The 14,958-nt window shown below is 38.5% G+C and overlaps 1 protein-coding gene across 6 annotated transcripts in view; it reads right to left on the bottom strand.

Moving 5' to 3' along the window:
- Nucleotides 1–14,958, bottom strand: part of DHRSX (dehydrogenase/reductase X-linked) — a 474,397-nt gene that overhangs the window by 172,175 nt on the left and 287,264 nt on the right. For all 6 annotated transcript variants that reach the window (XM_069072875.1, XM_069072877.1, XM_069072878.1 and 3 more), the window contains one exon: nt 9,880–10,087. In XM_069072875.1, the coding sequence (XP_068928976.1) occupies nt 9,880–10,087 (208 nt within the window). The remainder of the gene's footprint in view (nt 1–9,879; nt 10,088–14,958) is intronic.

The raw sequence follows: 14,958 nt of genomic DNA, 5'->3' as shown, positions 1-14,958 counted from the left end.
TCTCTCTCTCTCTCTCTCTCTCTCTCTCTCTCTCTCTCTCTCTCTGTCTCTCTCTCTCTTACACACACACACACACACACATACACCACATACACACACACACGCTCTCACTCACACACACACACATTGACTCTCACTCACTTCAATACTTGAGGAAACTCACAAAGTATTCATTTATATTACAAACATCAGTTCATTCCTAGTTTCCTTCATCCCCTCCATATAATTTCTTCTGTCACATTCTTCCATATCATGATAGATTTTCCATTTCTATACTAAGATACAGTGAACTAATAACTGAAAAATGGGAAAAATAACCACAACTCTGTCAATTGTCTCATTGAATTAGAAAAGCTTATTCTTTTTTTCTGGTGAATTGCTATTTATATTCAGTGCATGAAGTATAGCTGTTAAGCTATTTTGAAAACAGTAAATTGTTCCTTAAAAAAAAGACAGCCAGTTTTGCACATTATAAACTAATATCTTGCAATATTTCATCATTAAAAGCAAATTTATTTTTAAGTGAGTGGTATATTTACAATATTTTAGAGGCTTGATGGCTTCTGACTTTGTGCTTTTATGACTTCAAAACCTAGATTTTACAAAATTATTGTATGTGAAATGTGAATGAAACAAGTGACACCAGGATAGAGAGCATGTACCCCAAAGTTAAATGACTAAATTTCTGAAAAATCGAGGTCAGTCAAAATGACAAATAGTAAAATTTTTGTACAATAAAGAAAATTACTGCTGTCTAGTGATAGATTACATGGCATTTAATCTTGCAGTGAACTGTATTCAGAAAGAGTTGATACAATAATCTTTTTCATTTATGTGCACATGACAGAAAAAAAAGAGAGCTCAAGAGGATGACAGAGAGGCAACAGAGGAAGGGAACAAACCAGTGGCCATCCAACATGGAAGAACCAACAAGGGGGCCTAAATTCTGCTGATTTCTACTGCCCTCCCCCATCAGCCAAAGCCCCACACAGGGCAGTATTGTGAATACTACCCAATACATCGCCAGCATGTACCATATCACCTGGCATACAGCAGACACTAAATGTTTATTCATCTATTGATTGAATGACAGGGATTGAACAAGGTCACTGTGAGAGTATGAAAGGAAAGGAATCATGGAAAGGGAGGGAGAAGTTTTTGACTCTGTAGGGACTTAGCTGGGGACCTTTTATTGTACGTGGCATCGGGGCCACTGCCAGTGGTCTTTACCTATTCCTTTACACTGGACTCTGGAGGAGAGTGAGGCTGATGACTGCACAGCCCTGTCTCACTTAAATCTAATTCATTTGGAAGTCAAGACACCATCCTCCTGAAGTCACCGGTCCCCTTCAAGAAGAATGGATCAACAACAGTGACAAAAGCGTTTTTGTGTTGAAACCTTCAGAGTCTGAGAGAAGTCCCTCAGACTGAATCCAGGTCCTCTATACCAAAAGGGAGTCCCTTTTATTTCTTAAAATTCCACCAGACATAAATCTTTACAGGTTAACCAGCAAATGTTGCTACATAGTTGAGGGACCTATAGATTAACAGCCAAATCAGCTTTTTTAGGTAAGTACACTGAAGCAATGGGATGTTTGGTTGGGGAGTAGAAGACAAGGATTAAGAACTAATTTTGAAATACTTTAGAACAGAGCAAGGCAGGCCTGGGGGTGGCTAACGTGGGAAGATGTTAGTCTGAGGAAAACAAGAGGACAATGGGTTTGTAGGCCAGGGAAAGAGATGACAAAGAGTTTCATAAAAGAAGCAGGGGTACAGAAATGGAGAGGTAGACACCAAGAAATATCTGGCCGGTGTAATTTTTCCAAATGACAGCCATGTCTTACCCCCTTCTGCCAGCAGCCAAGCACATTCATCATATAACCCCTATTAGGATCACTTTGCCTAGAACAATTATTTTCAAAGTGTGGTCTTGGGATCCCCTTCCAGGGAGTCCATGTGGTCAACACTTTTATTAAGTTTTTACTGATATCTTTTGTCTTAGTAATTACTTTCATAATAATACTAAGACAATGTAATATCCAATGTGGTAAATATTGATAGATATAGGAATATACTGGGGTTGGCTTGAACAAGCTCTCAAGAGGCAATTATTACTTTTCAGTGTGAGGACCTACACTCCAGAAATCTGCAAATGCTGCATATCAGGGCTGCACTTACTGTTTCTGTTGACTGTCTAGACTAAAGAAAGTGATAGAAAAACTGTCAAAATGCAGATTAAACTTGAAAGGGTGTTGTAAGTACATTTTTGAAGAGTAGAATCAGTTAAACACTTACTAGCACAATAGAGGATATAACTTAGATAAATAAAAACTCTTAGGGGGTGGATGGGTCTTCAATAATTTTTAAGAGTATAAAGAGAGCCTGAGAACAAAAAGTCTGAGAATGGCTGACCTGGAGTGACAATGCAAGGATGAGGGTAATGGCAAGCCAGCTGGTGACATATATGGAAACCCAGGGTAAAGACTCCAGGATAGGTATAGAGAGCACACAGAATGTGTGCCAAGGGTTAATCTATGCTGTGTGTTTTCCCACATATCAGCAGCTGAAAAGGTACTCTGGAATCAACTATGAATTAACTACTCAACTCTTCCAGACACTACCTAGCAAGCTAAAGCTACCCTGTTATTTAAAATGGCTCTTCAAGAATCATGTCAAAAGTAAGTTGACTGAATCTCAGTCTGATTAGGAAATACCTAGAATATGAGATGAAGGAAAACATATTAGACATATTGTGAGATGACAGCTTAGCTCTGGGTTCTGCCTCCGACATTTACTAATTATTTGTGCATACATCCTGTCTTCCTATGAGGCTACAATCTAGGGTGAGGGATATGTCTTAACTAATTTTTGTATCTCATCTGGCGCGATCAATCAATTAAAAACCATTTATTATGCGCTTACTATGTGCCAGGCATTGTGTTAAGCACTAGGGACACAAAAAGAAGCAATAGATAGTCCCTATCCTCAAGAAGCTTACAATCTAATGGGAAAGACAACATACAAACAAATATATACAAAACAAGCTATATGCAAGGTAAATAAGAAGTCAATAACAGAGAAAAAACTTTGTACGGAGTAGTTTCTTAATAAATGCCAAGTTAAACATTTATTCAATATCAGGACCCTGTTTTCTCGTTTTAAAAAAGGGAAATTACATGTTAGTATTGCCTATCACATATGCTGTGAGGAAAGACCTCTGTAAACTACAGAATGTCATATTAATGTAATATTATTATTGTTTGGGATTAGTACTACACCTAGCACATAGTAGGTGCCTAATAAATATTTGTCCACTGGTTACTTAGTGAATTTGAAAAGATGCTAGAAGGCCATCTGCTTCTGCTAAGGCACGTGTTCCTTATTTTGTTAAGGAAGTTGTACTCCTTAACTTTGTCTGGATATGGGGGCAGCTTCAGGATGCCTTTTCCTACTTGCCCTTAATTTAGAGATGGACAATATTAAGTCTTAAAAAATTAGCCTCACTAAAAGTATTTATTAAACTCACGTCTGCACAGGCCACTTTCTCAAGCACTGTATAAAACAGTAAAGACATTCAATTGTACTTCTACAAGTCTTTTGTCTTAGTACTTGTCTATTTGTACTTCTACAAGTCCCTAAGAGAGGTGACTAAAGTTTTTGGACCTTGTAAAGCTCTAGACTTTTCTGCTGATTGCATCCCTGAAGATACTAGGGTATACAAACTATGTGAGGCACCTGTCACTGAGACTCCCTGTGCATCGGTTTCTGATTAACTGCTGGGAGGAGTTCAAATCATTGGTGATTAACTATAGAACTGGGTCTCGCTCGGGATTTGCCTACCTGAGCAATCGTTTCTATTCTGAATCTTCTCCAAGCCATCAAGATCTAGTTTAGGCCCTTTAACATGTCTTGGGTTTCCTCTCTGCATAATTGGCACCAAGTCATTCTTGACAATGTTGCAGGTTCTGCCATAGATTTCCCTAGAAGAAGTGTGTTCCTTCTATAACAAAGTTCAAGGGTGCCTTAAGTTGTTTGGGAATAATGGTCATCTACAGATCCAAAGTTTACTCCCCCCCACCTTTACTTTCTTAAAGGAGACCATACTAGAATGTAAAAGTTGGAAGAAAAGTGGGTCCAACCCCCTTATTTTACACATGAGGAATCTGAGGGCCAGTCTCTTGGGCAAGTGTGGTCCAAAGTCAGATAGGTAGTAAGCTGACAGAGCTAGGATCTGAACCCAGGTCATCCTCTCACTCCAAAGCTCAAGAACACTTTCCATTATAACATATCACCTTCCTCTCAAAACTATTTGTGACCATTTTTATAACAATGCTATGGAAAAAGACAATTTGAATGAATATGATCCAAGATCTGACTATGTTTAACACTGATAAATTCTCACTTCATGTTAAATAGACACAGAAAATTCAAGAAGTAAAAATAATTGCAAAGTAAAAAAACGAATCACACAAAAATGTAAAATATTCCCTGAATCTTTAGGTGGGTGAGTGTCTGACAATAGGAATCAATGATCTGTTCTATTTAACTCCACAATTACCATTAGCACTTTTTCCCTTTTCAAATTATTTTTCATTATTTTGTACGTTTTGTACTTACTTGTCATAAACTCTCTACTTGAATGTAAGATCCATGAGGGCAGACAGTACCCCCTCTTTTTGTACCCCCAGCACTTAACACAGTGCCTGACACATAGTAGGTATTAATAGATTAAGTAATTGTTGTCTTTGTATCCTCAATACATAGCATAGTGCCTAGTATATATTAGGTGCTTCAATTTTTTTTTGTTGTTGTTGAAGTGAATGCACAATAATGTAAGGTACTGTTGGTAGGCAATGTGAGGAATATAAGGATAAATAACTTTACGTCCAACTCCTCAAAGTGCCTTCACTATAATACGTATGATAAGAAAAAACAGAAAAAACTATAATGCAGAGTTTATTAAGAAAAAAGTCTTATGAGAGTATAAATGACAAAGATTATTTCTCTCTAGGGAGTTACTAGGAGGCATAAAGTATATTAGGGGGACATCAATTAGTCAGCTTTGTCTGAAGTATAAGCTAAATGAAGTTGGAGAAGGGAGTAATGTGAGATGAGCCTAGAATGGACAGCTGAAGACAGAGCACAAATGTCCTAGAATGCCAGGATAAGGAGTTAAGAATTTATTGGAAGGTATTGGGGAAGTACGGTAAATTCCTTTTTTTTTTTTGCTTTTCTTTTTTTAATTTATTTTCAACATTCATTTCCACAATATTTTGAGTTACAAATTGTCTCCCCCTTTCCCCTAGCCCCCACCCCAAAATTAATAAGTACTTTATTTCTTTTCCCTGTTTACCTTCTCATGCTTCTCTTGCTTCTTGTATCTGAATGTCAAATTTTCTGTTCAACTCTGGCTTTTTCAGCAAGAATGCTTGAAAGTCCTCTATTCCACTGAATGACCATATTTTCCCCTGAAACATGATACTCAGTTTTGCTGGGTAGGTGACTCTTGGTTTTAATCCCAGATCCTTTGACCTCTGGAATATCATATTCCAAGCCCTTCAATCCCTCAGTATAGAAGCTGCCAGATCCTGGGTTATCCTGATTGTGTTTCCACAATATTCAAATTGTTTCTTCCTAGGTGCTTGTAATATTCTCTCCTTAATCTGGGAATTCTGGAACCTAGCTATAACATTCCTAGGAGTTTTCTTTTTGGGATCTTTTTCAGGAAGTGATCGGTGGATTCTTTCAACCTCTATTTTGCCCTCTGGTTCTAAAACATCAGGGCAATTTTCTTTGGGAACTTCCTGGAGGATGATTTCTAGGTTCTTACTTTGATCATGGCTTTCAGGTAGTCCAGTAAGTTTTAAATTATCTCTCCTGGATCTATTTTCCAGGTCAGTGGTTTTTCCCATGGGATATTTCACATTGCCTTCTATTCTTTCATTTGTTTGGATCTGTTTAACAGCATCTTGATTTCTCATAAAGTCATTAGCTTCCATTTGCTCCAATCTAATTCTGAAGCAATGATTCTCTTCAGTGAGCTTTTGAGATTCTTTTTTCATCTGGCAAATTCAGCTTTTTAAAGCATTCTTCTCCTTATTGCCCTTTTGAGCCTCTTTTGCCAATTGAGTTAGTCTATTTTTTAAGGTGTTATTTTCCTCAGTCAGGCTGTTGACTCTCATTTCATATTTTTCTTGCATCGTTCTCATTTCTCTTCCCAATTTTTCCTCCACTTCTCTTATTTGCTTCTTGAGGTGCTCTGTGGCCTGTAACCAGCTCATATTTTTCTTTGAAGCTTTTGGCGCAGGAGTTCTGACTTCACTGTCTTCCTCCTGTTCCATGCTTTGCTCCTTTTTGTCCCCAAAATAGGAGTCTAATGTTGGAATCTTCTGTGTGCTTTGTTTCCTTTGCCTGGTTATGTCGTCCCTCAGTCACTTGACCCCTGGGCTTTTTGCCACAGTAGGACTCTGCCACCAGACAGGGGAGCTTTCGTCCCCAATGCTGGGGTTTTCTCAGCTGCTGGAGGTATTAGATGGGTGCCCTCTCTGAGGTCTCCACACTCTCTGGCAAGCTGGACACACACCCCAGGACGGACTGCAATCCAGATCCAAGCAGGTTAAAGCACTAGCGATTACCCCTCAGACTGGTGCTTCATCCCCCTACACTCTGCAGGCCAGGAGCTGAAGCTACCACATGGCACTGGCTGGCTGTGCCGGCGTCTCAGCAGCTTCTCGCCCCGTGGGCAAAACCTATGCACTCCCGCTTACTGGTCCCAAAGTCCAGACTGCACTGACCTCTCACTTTGTCCTTCGCATCTGTGTGTTGATAATTCTGGAAGCGGCCAGAGCTGCTGCTGACCCGGAGTCCCTCCGGCTGGGGGCTGGTCAGCGACACCATGACTCACGAGGTAGCTGGGTGGGTGCAGCGGAAAGGGTGCTGGGTCTGCAGTCAGGAAGACTCCTGACTTCAAACTGGTTTCCAATGTTTATTAGGTGTGTGACCTTAACAAGTCACAAGCAAGTCACTTAACCTTATTTGTCTCAGATTCCTTATTTATAAAATGAGCTGGAGAAGGAAACAGCAAACCGCCCCAGTATATTTGCCAAGAAAACCCCAAATGGGTCACAAACAGTCAGCCGTGACTGAAATGACCGAAAAGTAACAGCCAGGACTCAACTGCCTGCTCATCCTGGATCTTTCTCTATTACCAGGATGCTTTTCACTCTGCAATATCCTTCTAACACGGCAGCTCCCATTGATGAATTCATTTCAGGGCCTCCATTTGGGGAATGGGTCCTAATAGGAAATGCTTCATTCCCCTCTTGGTTCTGATGCTAAATGTAATTACCTTTCTATCACATCTCCTCAACCAGGAATCCTTTATTCCTCCTGCATCCCTTTATGTGTTTTGTTTTCCTAGTAGAATGTAAGCTCATTGAGAGCAGGGAGTGTCTTTCTTTTTTATTTTATTTGTAACTTCACAGCTAAGCACAGCATTTGACACAAAAGTAAGGGCTTAATGAATACTTGCTATTTATTTACCTACCTAGCAGGATAATCTCAGTTAAAGTATTGCCCCTGACTCATACTAGCTTTGTGACACTGGGCAAAGCTACTCAACCTCTATTGGCAATGAGAAATCACTGTAAAAGGGAGTTTCTTTTTTGCTTCAGTTGTTTTTAAATTTATTATTTATTTTTAACATTTAAAAAAATTTTTTTAGTTCAAAATTTTCTCCTCCTTCCTGCCAATCCACCATCGACTTAGAATATAAGCAATATGATATCAATTATCCAGGTGAAATCATGCAAAACATATCGATTATTAGCCACATAACAAAAAAGCAAGAAAAATATAGAAAGTGAGAAAATTATACTTCAATTTGCACTCAGAGTTCACTAGTTCTCTGTCTTGTGTCACCACAAAAAGACTTGCTATAAATATTTTTGTACATATAGATCCCTATCTTTTTGCTTTTCTCTTTTTGGACTAGAGACCTAGTGGTACTGCTGAGTCAAAGGGTATGCACAAGTTTGTAGACCTTTGGGCATAGTTCCAAATTGTTTTCCAGAATGGTGAGACCAGTGCTTCTTAATACCATCAACAATTCATGTGTGTAACTGTTTTCCCTCATTCCCTCCAAAATTTGTCACTTTTGACAGGTGGGAGGTGGTATCTCAGAGTTGCTTTAATTTGAATTTCTCTAATCAATAGTAATTTAGAGCATTTTAAACGACTATAGATAGCTTTGATTTCTTCCTTCTGGAAAATGCCTGCTCATAGATTTTGATCATTATCAAATGAGGAATGATTCTTATTTCTATAAATTTGACTCATTTCCCCAGATATTTGAGAAAAGAGTCATTAATTAGAGAACTTTGCTGTGAAAATTTTTGATATTGTCATTGTCTATGTTGCCTTTTAGCAAAACATAGCTTCCATGATTATCTCTTTTAATTGGGTCTATTTTTACTTTTGCTTTGTCTGACATGACGATTGCTTTTTTTTTAAACTTCAGCTGAAGCGTAACAGACTCTAGCACCTTATTTAACAATGTGTCTGTGTCCTTTTGTTTTAGGTATGATTCTCATAAACATTTTTTATGTGTAAGAATTTTCCCCATTATTGATACTCTCCCTTCGCCCTTTCTCCCAGTGCATCCCTCTCACCCTCAAAAGCATGTTTGTTCATGTGGAATTTGCAAATACAATTTTGTTTCCAATCATTCACTACCACAAACATGCTATTTTAGATATTTTGATGTATACAGTGACTTCTTATCAGTGGCTTCTTTAGAGTGTATTCTGGTCATGTGATTTCTGATTCAAAGGTATGAATATTTTAGTAACTATTTACTTAATCTGAAATTTATTTCCAAAATATTTGTGTTGATTTATACCTACACCAATTATCCACTGGTGTATCAGTCATCCCACAAACTCTTTACTGAAAATTGAATGTCTATTTTTCAACTCCGAAAGTTTTCTGCACTTGAGGTGATAGGATAGGGTTGGTTTGATTTACATTTCTCTTATTATTGGTGAGTTGAAACTTCTTTCCTAAGGTTGATAATTTGGAATTATTATCACTCCAATTATTCGCAGATTGTTTGTTCATATACTTATCTATAGAGAAATGACTTTTTCTTTATGTGTCTTTATTTATTATTTCTTATTTTCTTTTTTTTTTTAAGCAATTGGGGTTAAGTAACTTGCTCAAGGTTACACAGCCGGGTGTTTCTGGATGGGTGCTAAGTGTCTGAGCCCAGATTTGATCCCAGGTGATCCTGACACTGGGGCCGGTGCTCATACTCACTGTGCTACCTGGCTGGCCCTTGTGCCTGTATTTTCATACATATACATATGCATACACAAATATATGCACATTCATGTACATACATACATATACAAATACACACATATGTTTTGTTTGTCCCTTTCCCTTTGCACTGTGTTATGCTCTAAAAATAAAAAGAGGAAAGAAGAAAAGTCTGCCTTCAGGAAGCTTAAATTTAGAGGTCAACTGATACAAGGACTGAAAAAATACTATTGGATTTGCAGTTAGGAGATCATTCATGACCTCTGATGGGACTTCAACTACAGAGGTAAGAAAGAGACTACTGAAATTAAGGTTGAAGTTAAATAGCATTAATATGCAGCAGAGAGAAGTACACATATATGTTTTGGATGATACTAGTTAAACATTATGTACCATTATCTTTCCTTTACTCCCCAATAAAATGCAGGCTGTGTAAAATAAGACTTTCTTCAAAATTCTCATAGTTCCTAAAATGTTCAATAAATATTGACTGATGATTCTCAACAGTCAACTCCTTATGCTTGCTACCACTGATTAAGTTTGAAAAAAAGTGAATCATACCTGCTTTGTAAATCCTCCATGTTCAGTTCTCCCACATAATGCGTGGCTGAGGACACCGTCACGACTCTGGCATTGTGGCTTGGAGAGCCTGTCTTCTTGAGAATATCCAAAAGCAGATTGGTCAACAAGAAGTGCCCCAAGTAGTTTACACCAAATTGTTCTTCAAAGCCATCCACAGTCTTTCTCTGAGGAACCATCATAATTCCAGCTGGGAAGCAAAAACACAAAGAAGAATGAGTCATCCAAATAATACACAAAGCAATTCTAGGTGTACTGCATAATAGCGAGTGAAGAGAGATGGAGGAGGGATTCAGGGAGACTTGAATGCCGGTCCCGGTTCAGTCCCTAGAAATTTGACCTTGGGTAAACGGTATCACCTCTTTGGCCCTCAGTTTCCTCATCTAAAAAAAGAAGTGCTGAACTAAGTGACCATAAAGTCCCTTCTGCCTAAAAATGTATGATTCTCTAATCCTCTTAAAAATAAAAATAATTTGAGTCTGAAACAATAATAGTCAAAGTGACCTTGAGTTACACAAACCTTCTTCAGCTTTGGCTAAATGATTTCCAAGAACAGAATGTGTGATTTGGGGCAGCAAGGTGATGCAGAGGATAGAGTGGGGGGCCTGGAGTCAGGAAGACTCATCTTTTTGAGTTCAAATCTGATTTCAGACATTTACTAGCTGTGCGACGCTGGGCAAGTTACTTAAACCTGTTTGCCTCAGTTTTCTCATCTGTAAAATGATCTGGACAAGGGAAAAGCAAACTACTCCTGAATCTCTGTCAAGAAAACCCTAGAATCAAAAAGAGTTGGACATGACCGAAACAAATGAACCACAAAAAATGTGTGAGTTCCTCCTATCACACATTTACTCACACTGCTCCCTTGCCAAAATTCCCCTTCTTCCTCCTCTGTTTGTCAAAGTCCCCCTTTTAGTTACTGAAATTCCCCATGTCCCCATGACATATGCCCCTACAGTAATGTATTTGTAGTAACGGCATACTCTAATTCTTACAGTATATATTACTCATCAAATGAAATACGTATGGCGTTTTGCAAACCTTAAAATGCTAGATGCTGTTATTATTATTATCATTATTATTTGAAGTTTATCATGCTTTGTATTTATGGGATGGTGACTGTAGCCCCAGTGCAATATTTATGGCACCCATGATCACAATAAAGACAGTGACTATAAGTATCTCATGATGTTTGATGGCAAAATATACTAGAATCTCCAGATAGAGGACAGGACTGAAGTATTGATTCAGACACCAGAAAACCAAATCCCAAAACCAGTAAGCTGATTCCATCACAGCACCAAAGACATTCAGAAGCCATAATAACACTGAGAGTTACAGGGTCCTTCAGCCTTCCCACAAACCAATACAAGATCACTATTTACTCACAAACCTCTATCTCCTTGCCTGAGCATCCTCTCTCCCCCACCATCTCGCTAGCTCTGACCGGCTTTCCTTCAGCAAACTCCTGCCACCACAGGCTCCATTCAGCCTATTAGGGGACAGAGTTTATCTTCCCAGCAGGGAAGCTTCCTGTGGGCTCTGCTGCGCCCTTCAGCAAATTCCCTCCATCACAGGCTCCATGTGACTACATTCAGCCTATTCAGCCTACTGGGGGCAGAGTTTACTTTCAAAGCAGGGGAGGTCTTCAAATTTCCCCCTAGGTCTATTAAGGGGTAGGGAAGATCTTCAAATTCCCATTCCCATTATAGTGACTGAAATGGCTGCTCCTCAGTCCTCACTCCTACCACCATATTCTGGTTTCTGGATATTCAAATCCCCTAGTTTCCCAGATCCAGAGAGGAATAAAATTCTTTCATTGATAATCTAACCCTCAATCCAAAGAAAATGCAGGGGAGTTTTAGGGAAAATGTGTGTGTGTGTGCATACACACACCATATAACAATGTATGCATATACACATATACATATATGTGGGTATGTTCTTTGTGTATGTATGCATGTTTTCCACTAAGTAATTGTGAAGAAAAACTATATCATGTAAAGAAAGGTATAGAAAACATAAGGAGGTCAAGTTTAGCTAGACACAGACACCCTCTTTCTTTGAATGCTTTCTCATCCTACCATCTAGGGTAGAAGGGAAGGAGGATAGAATCAAGCAATGCCAAGCAGCCCTTTTGACTACTCTCATTTTTTATCTTTCTACAAATTGACTGGAGCTGAGGGAAGAAAACGGCATCGCAAATCTACATCTACCTTTCTCTGAATGGGTTTTAGGGTGCTAATGTACAATTGCAGGCCTCATGAGGCTCCTTGATGGTGCCTTAGATAAAAGGATAGAACTGGAATCTAGAAGACCTGAGTTCAAAGCTAACCCCATATCTCACTAGGTGCGTGACCCTGAACAAGTCACTTTATCTCGTTTAGAGTCACTGTCATTACTACCCTCAAAATGTGCTTAATAACGGTATTTATATTTCAAGGTTGTAAGGATAAAATGAACTAATTGTAAAGTATTTTTCAAACCTTAAAACATTATATAAATGCTGGCCATTATTATTATTATCGGTGTGTGTATGTGTATGTATGTATGTGCTATACCACACTGGCAGTCTGATGAAAACTACAGAACACTTCTCGGAATATTAAATGTTATTCTCGGAATAACATTTTGCTGCCTATATTCATAATTGAAGGACATGCTAAATTTCAGCTAGATGGTAGTTGAAATAAAGATGCAGTTTCCCACCCAAATTCACAGATGCCCTGAAATATTATCCCCAGACCCAGACATCAGGTCATTACGTATCTAACAGCTTGATGGAAACTCAGCACCTCCCTTTGGGGTGAAGGACCAAGAAGGGCACAGGAGAAAAATATAGAAAAAAAATCTACTTCTTCATGTCTCACATTACGCTGTGTCTCCGCGTGCATCTGTCCTGCCTTTCTAGCTAAGGTGAAAGTCACACAAAAGCATTAGCAAAGGTTCATGCTCTTCTTCCTCCGCCAAACTGCTTTTACTTGGAAATATTAAAGGCTAATCTCTCTACAAAGAGTACAAAATTCAGAGTCTTCACTAATTCCAATTGGTTTCCTTCCAAATCAGTCTACATTTTTGTTTGATTATTAGGCAGAAATTCATTAAGAAAATGATGATTAGAAAGAAAAATAGAGTCAAAACAGGATCACTGTGAAACTCGTAGCTATTAGGTAAGAGAGTTGAAGTACAGCATTATAAAATGCGGCATACATTATTATCTTCCATTAGAGCACCTATTTGTTCAAACAACTATATAATATTCAGACTTGGTTCCACTGGTTGCTACTTTTTATGAGCCCTAGAGCACTGGACCATAGTAAGGCAAAAGATGAGAGAATGGCAAAATAAATAAGTAATGTAGGGTATAAATTTAGAATCCCATGATCATAGAAGACTAGAATATACCAGAAAGGAGGTAAGAGGGGACCCTAAATTCTTCCTCTAAAAGAAGCTGAGAAATAAGCCATCTAAGGGACTTTGGAAAGGATTGCCAAACAAACAAACAAAAAACCTAAACCTGGAGATAAGAGAAACCTCTCATAAAAATGAAATGCTTGTGCTGACACCAAACACTCAATCTAATGCAACATGGCAGGTTTTTAGTGGGACAGAAAATAAAACCTAGGAAAGAAGAGATGGCAAGAAAATGAATTTCATGAATATTCTCTATATAATTTTTTTAAACGAAGGAGAACAAATAAAGAATATAGAGAATGACAGCTCACATATCTGCAATGTTTTCAAGTTTGAAAAATGCTTTGCTCTCAATAACCCGATGAGGCATCTTTATTTTTCCATATGAAAAACTGAAGCTCTAAGAGGAGGTTAAGTACATAACTAGTATTTGAGGGTAAGACTTGAACTCACACTTCCCAGTTCTTGCAAGATACTTTTATGTGGATATGTGGCTAGAGTGAGGTATTAAGGAGCCCCAGGTTCCTCACATAATCTCTACATGGGACCGAAAAGCAATGTTATAGCAGAGAGAACAATGGATTGAGAGTTAAAGGACCTGAATTAAAATGCTAATTCTGTGTGATCACAGATTCCTTATCAATAAAACAAGCGCATCAGACAAGACTGGGGTTCCTAAATATATTTTTGCTCATGGTCCACTGATATTCTTTTCCATGGGGAGTCCCAGTGGACCAGAAATTAAGGATAGCAACAGGATAATTGGGCCCATTTGTAGGTGTTTAAAGCCTAATTCAATTTCCATCTCTTCCATGGTGCCATTCTAGATTATTCCCTATCGGTGATTACCTTTCTTTCCATAGATGCTATACAATATGTTTGTATGACCACTGTGGGTATTTATTTATGTGCCATAAACACTTGATCAGACTGACAGGGATAATATATCATTTAATTTCACAGTTTCCTCAGTACCAATTATAGTGTACCATATCTGACCAATGCTTAGCAAATCTTCGTTAAATTACATATAGTTGACTCCCCTTTCGGACTTCTCTTTAAATACAACACAGTGCAGCAGAAGGATTCCTATAGTTGGAGTTAAAAGACGTGGGTCCAAATTCTGGATCCGTCATTTTCCCACTGGTCGACTTTTGCTTCAAGTAACGTTGGGAAAATCAATTAATCCTTTCAGGCCTTAGTTTCCTCATCCATATCATGACAGGGTTGAAGTGGATGTTATTCAAAGTGTCTTCAAGTCCTGTGATTTTTCCTTCTTTCTTTCTCTGTCTGTCTCTGTCTCTCTGACAGACAGGGAGATGGAAAGCCAGAGGCAGAGGCAAAAACAGAGACATTATGGCATTATAGATAAAACATCGGCCAGGAAAAGTTGGGTTGAAGTGCTTCTTCTGACATATATTAGCTGTATGACCCTAGGCAAGTCACTTAACTTCTCAGGGTTCTAGCCAACTAACTCAATGACTGTAAGTTGCAGAGAAAGTACCAATATGTATCAGCAGCTAGTTCCTCATCCCGAAGTACCCTGAACAAAGGATATCACAGATCCATTCTTTATTCCAATCTCCATAATAACTTATCCGTGTGTGTGTGTGTGTGTGTGTGTGTGTGTGTGTGTGTGTGTGTGTG

The sequence above is a fragment of the Petaurus breviceps genome, unplaced genomic scaffold, assembly GCF_028583685.1.
Source record: "Petaurus breviceps papuanus isolate PSGF00001 unplaced genomic scaffold, PetGlider_PUasm1.0 90849, whole genome shotgun sequence".
Taxonomy (NCBI): Eukaryota; Metazoa; Chordata; class Mammalia; order Diprotodontia; family Petauridae; genus Petaurus; species Petaurus breviceps.
The sequence above is the reverse complement of the archived record's forward strand: the minus strand, read 5'-3'. Positions and strand labels throughout refer to the sequence as shown.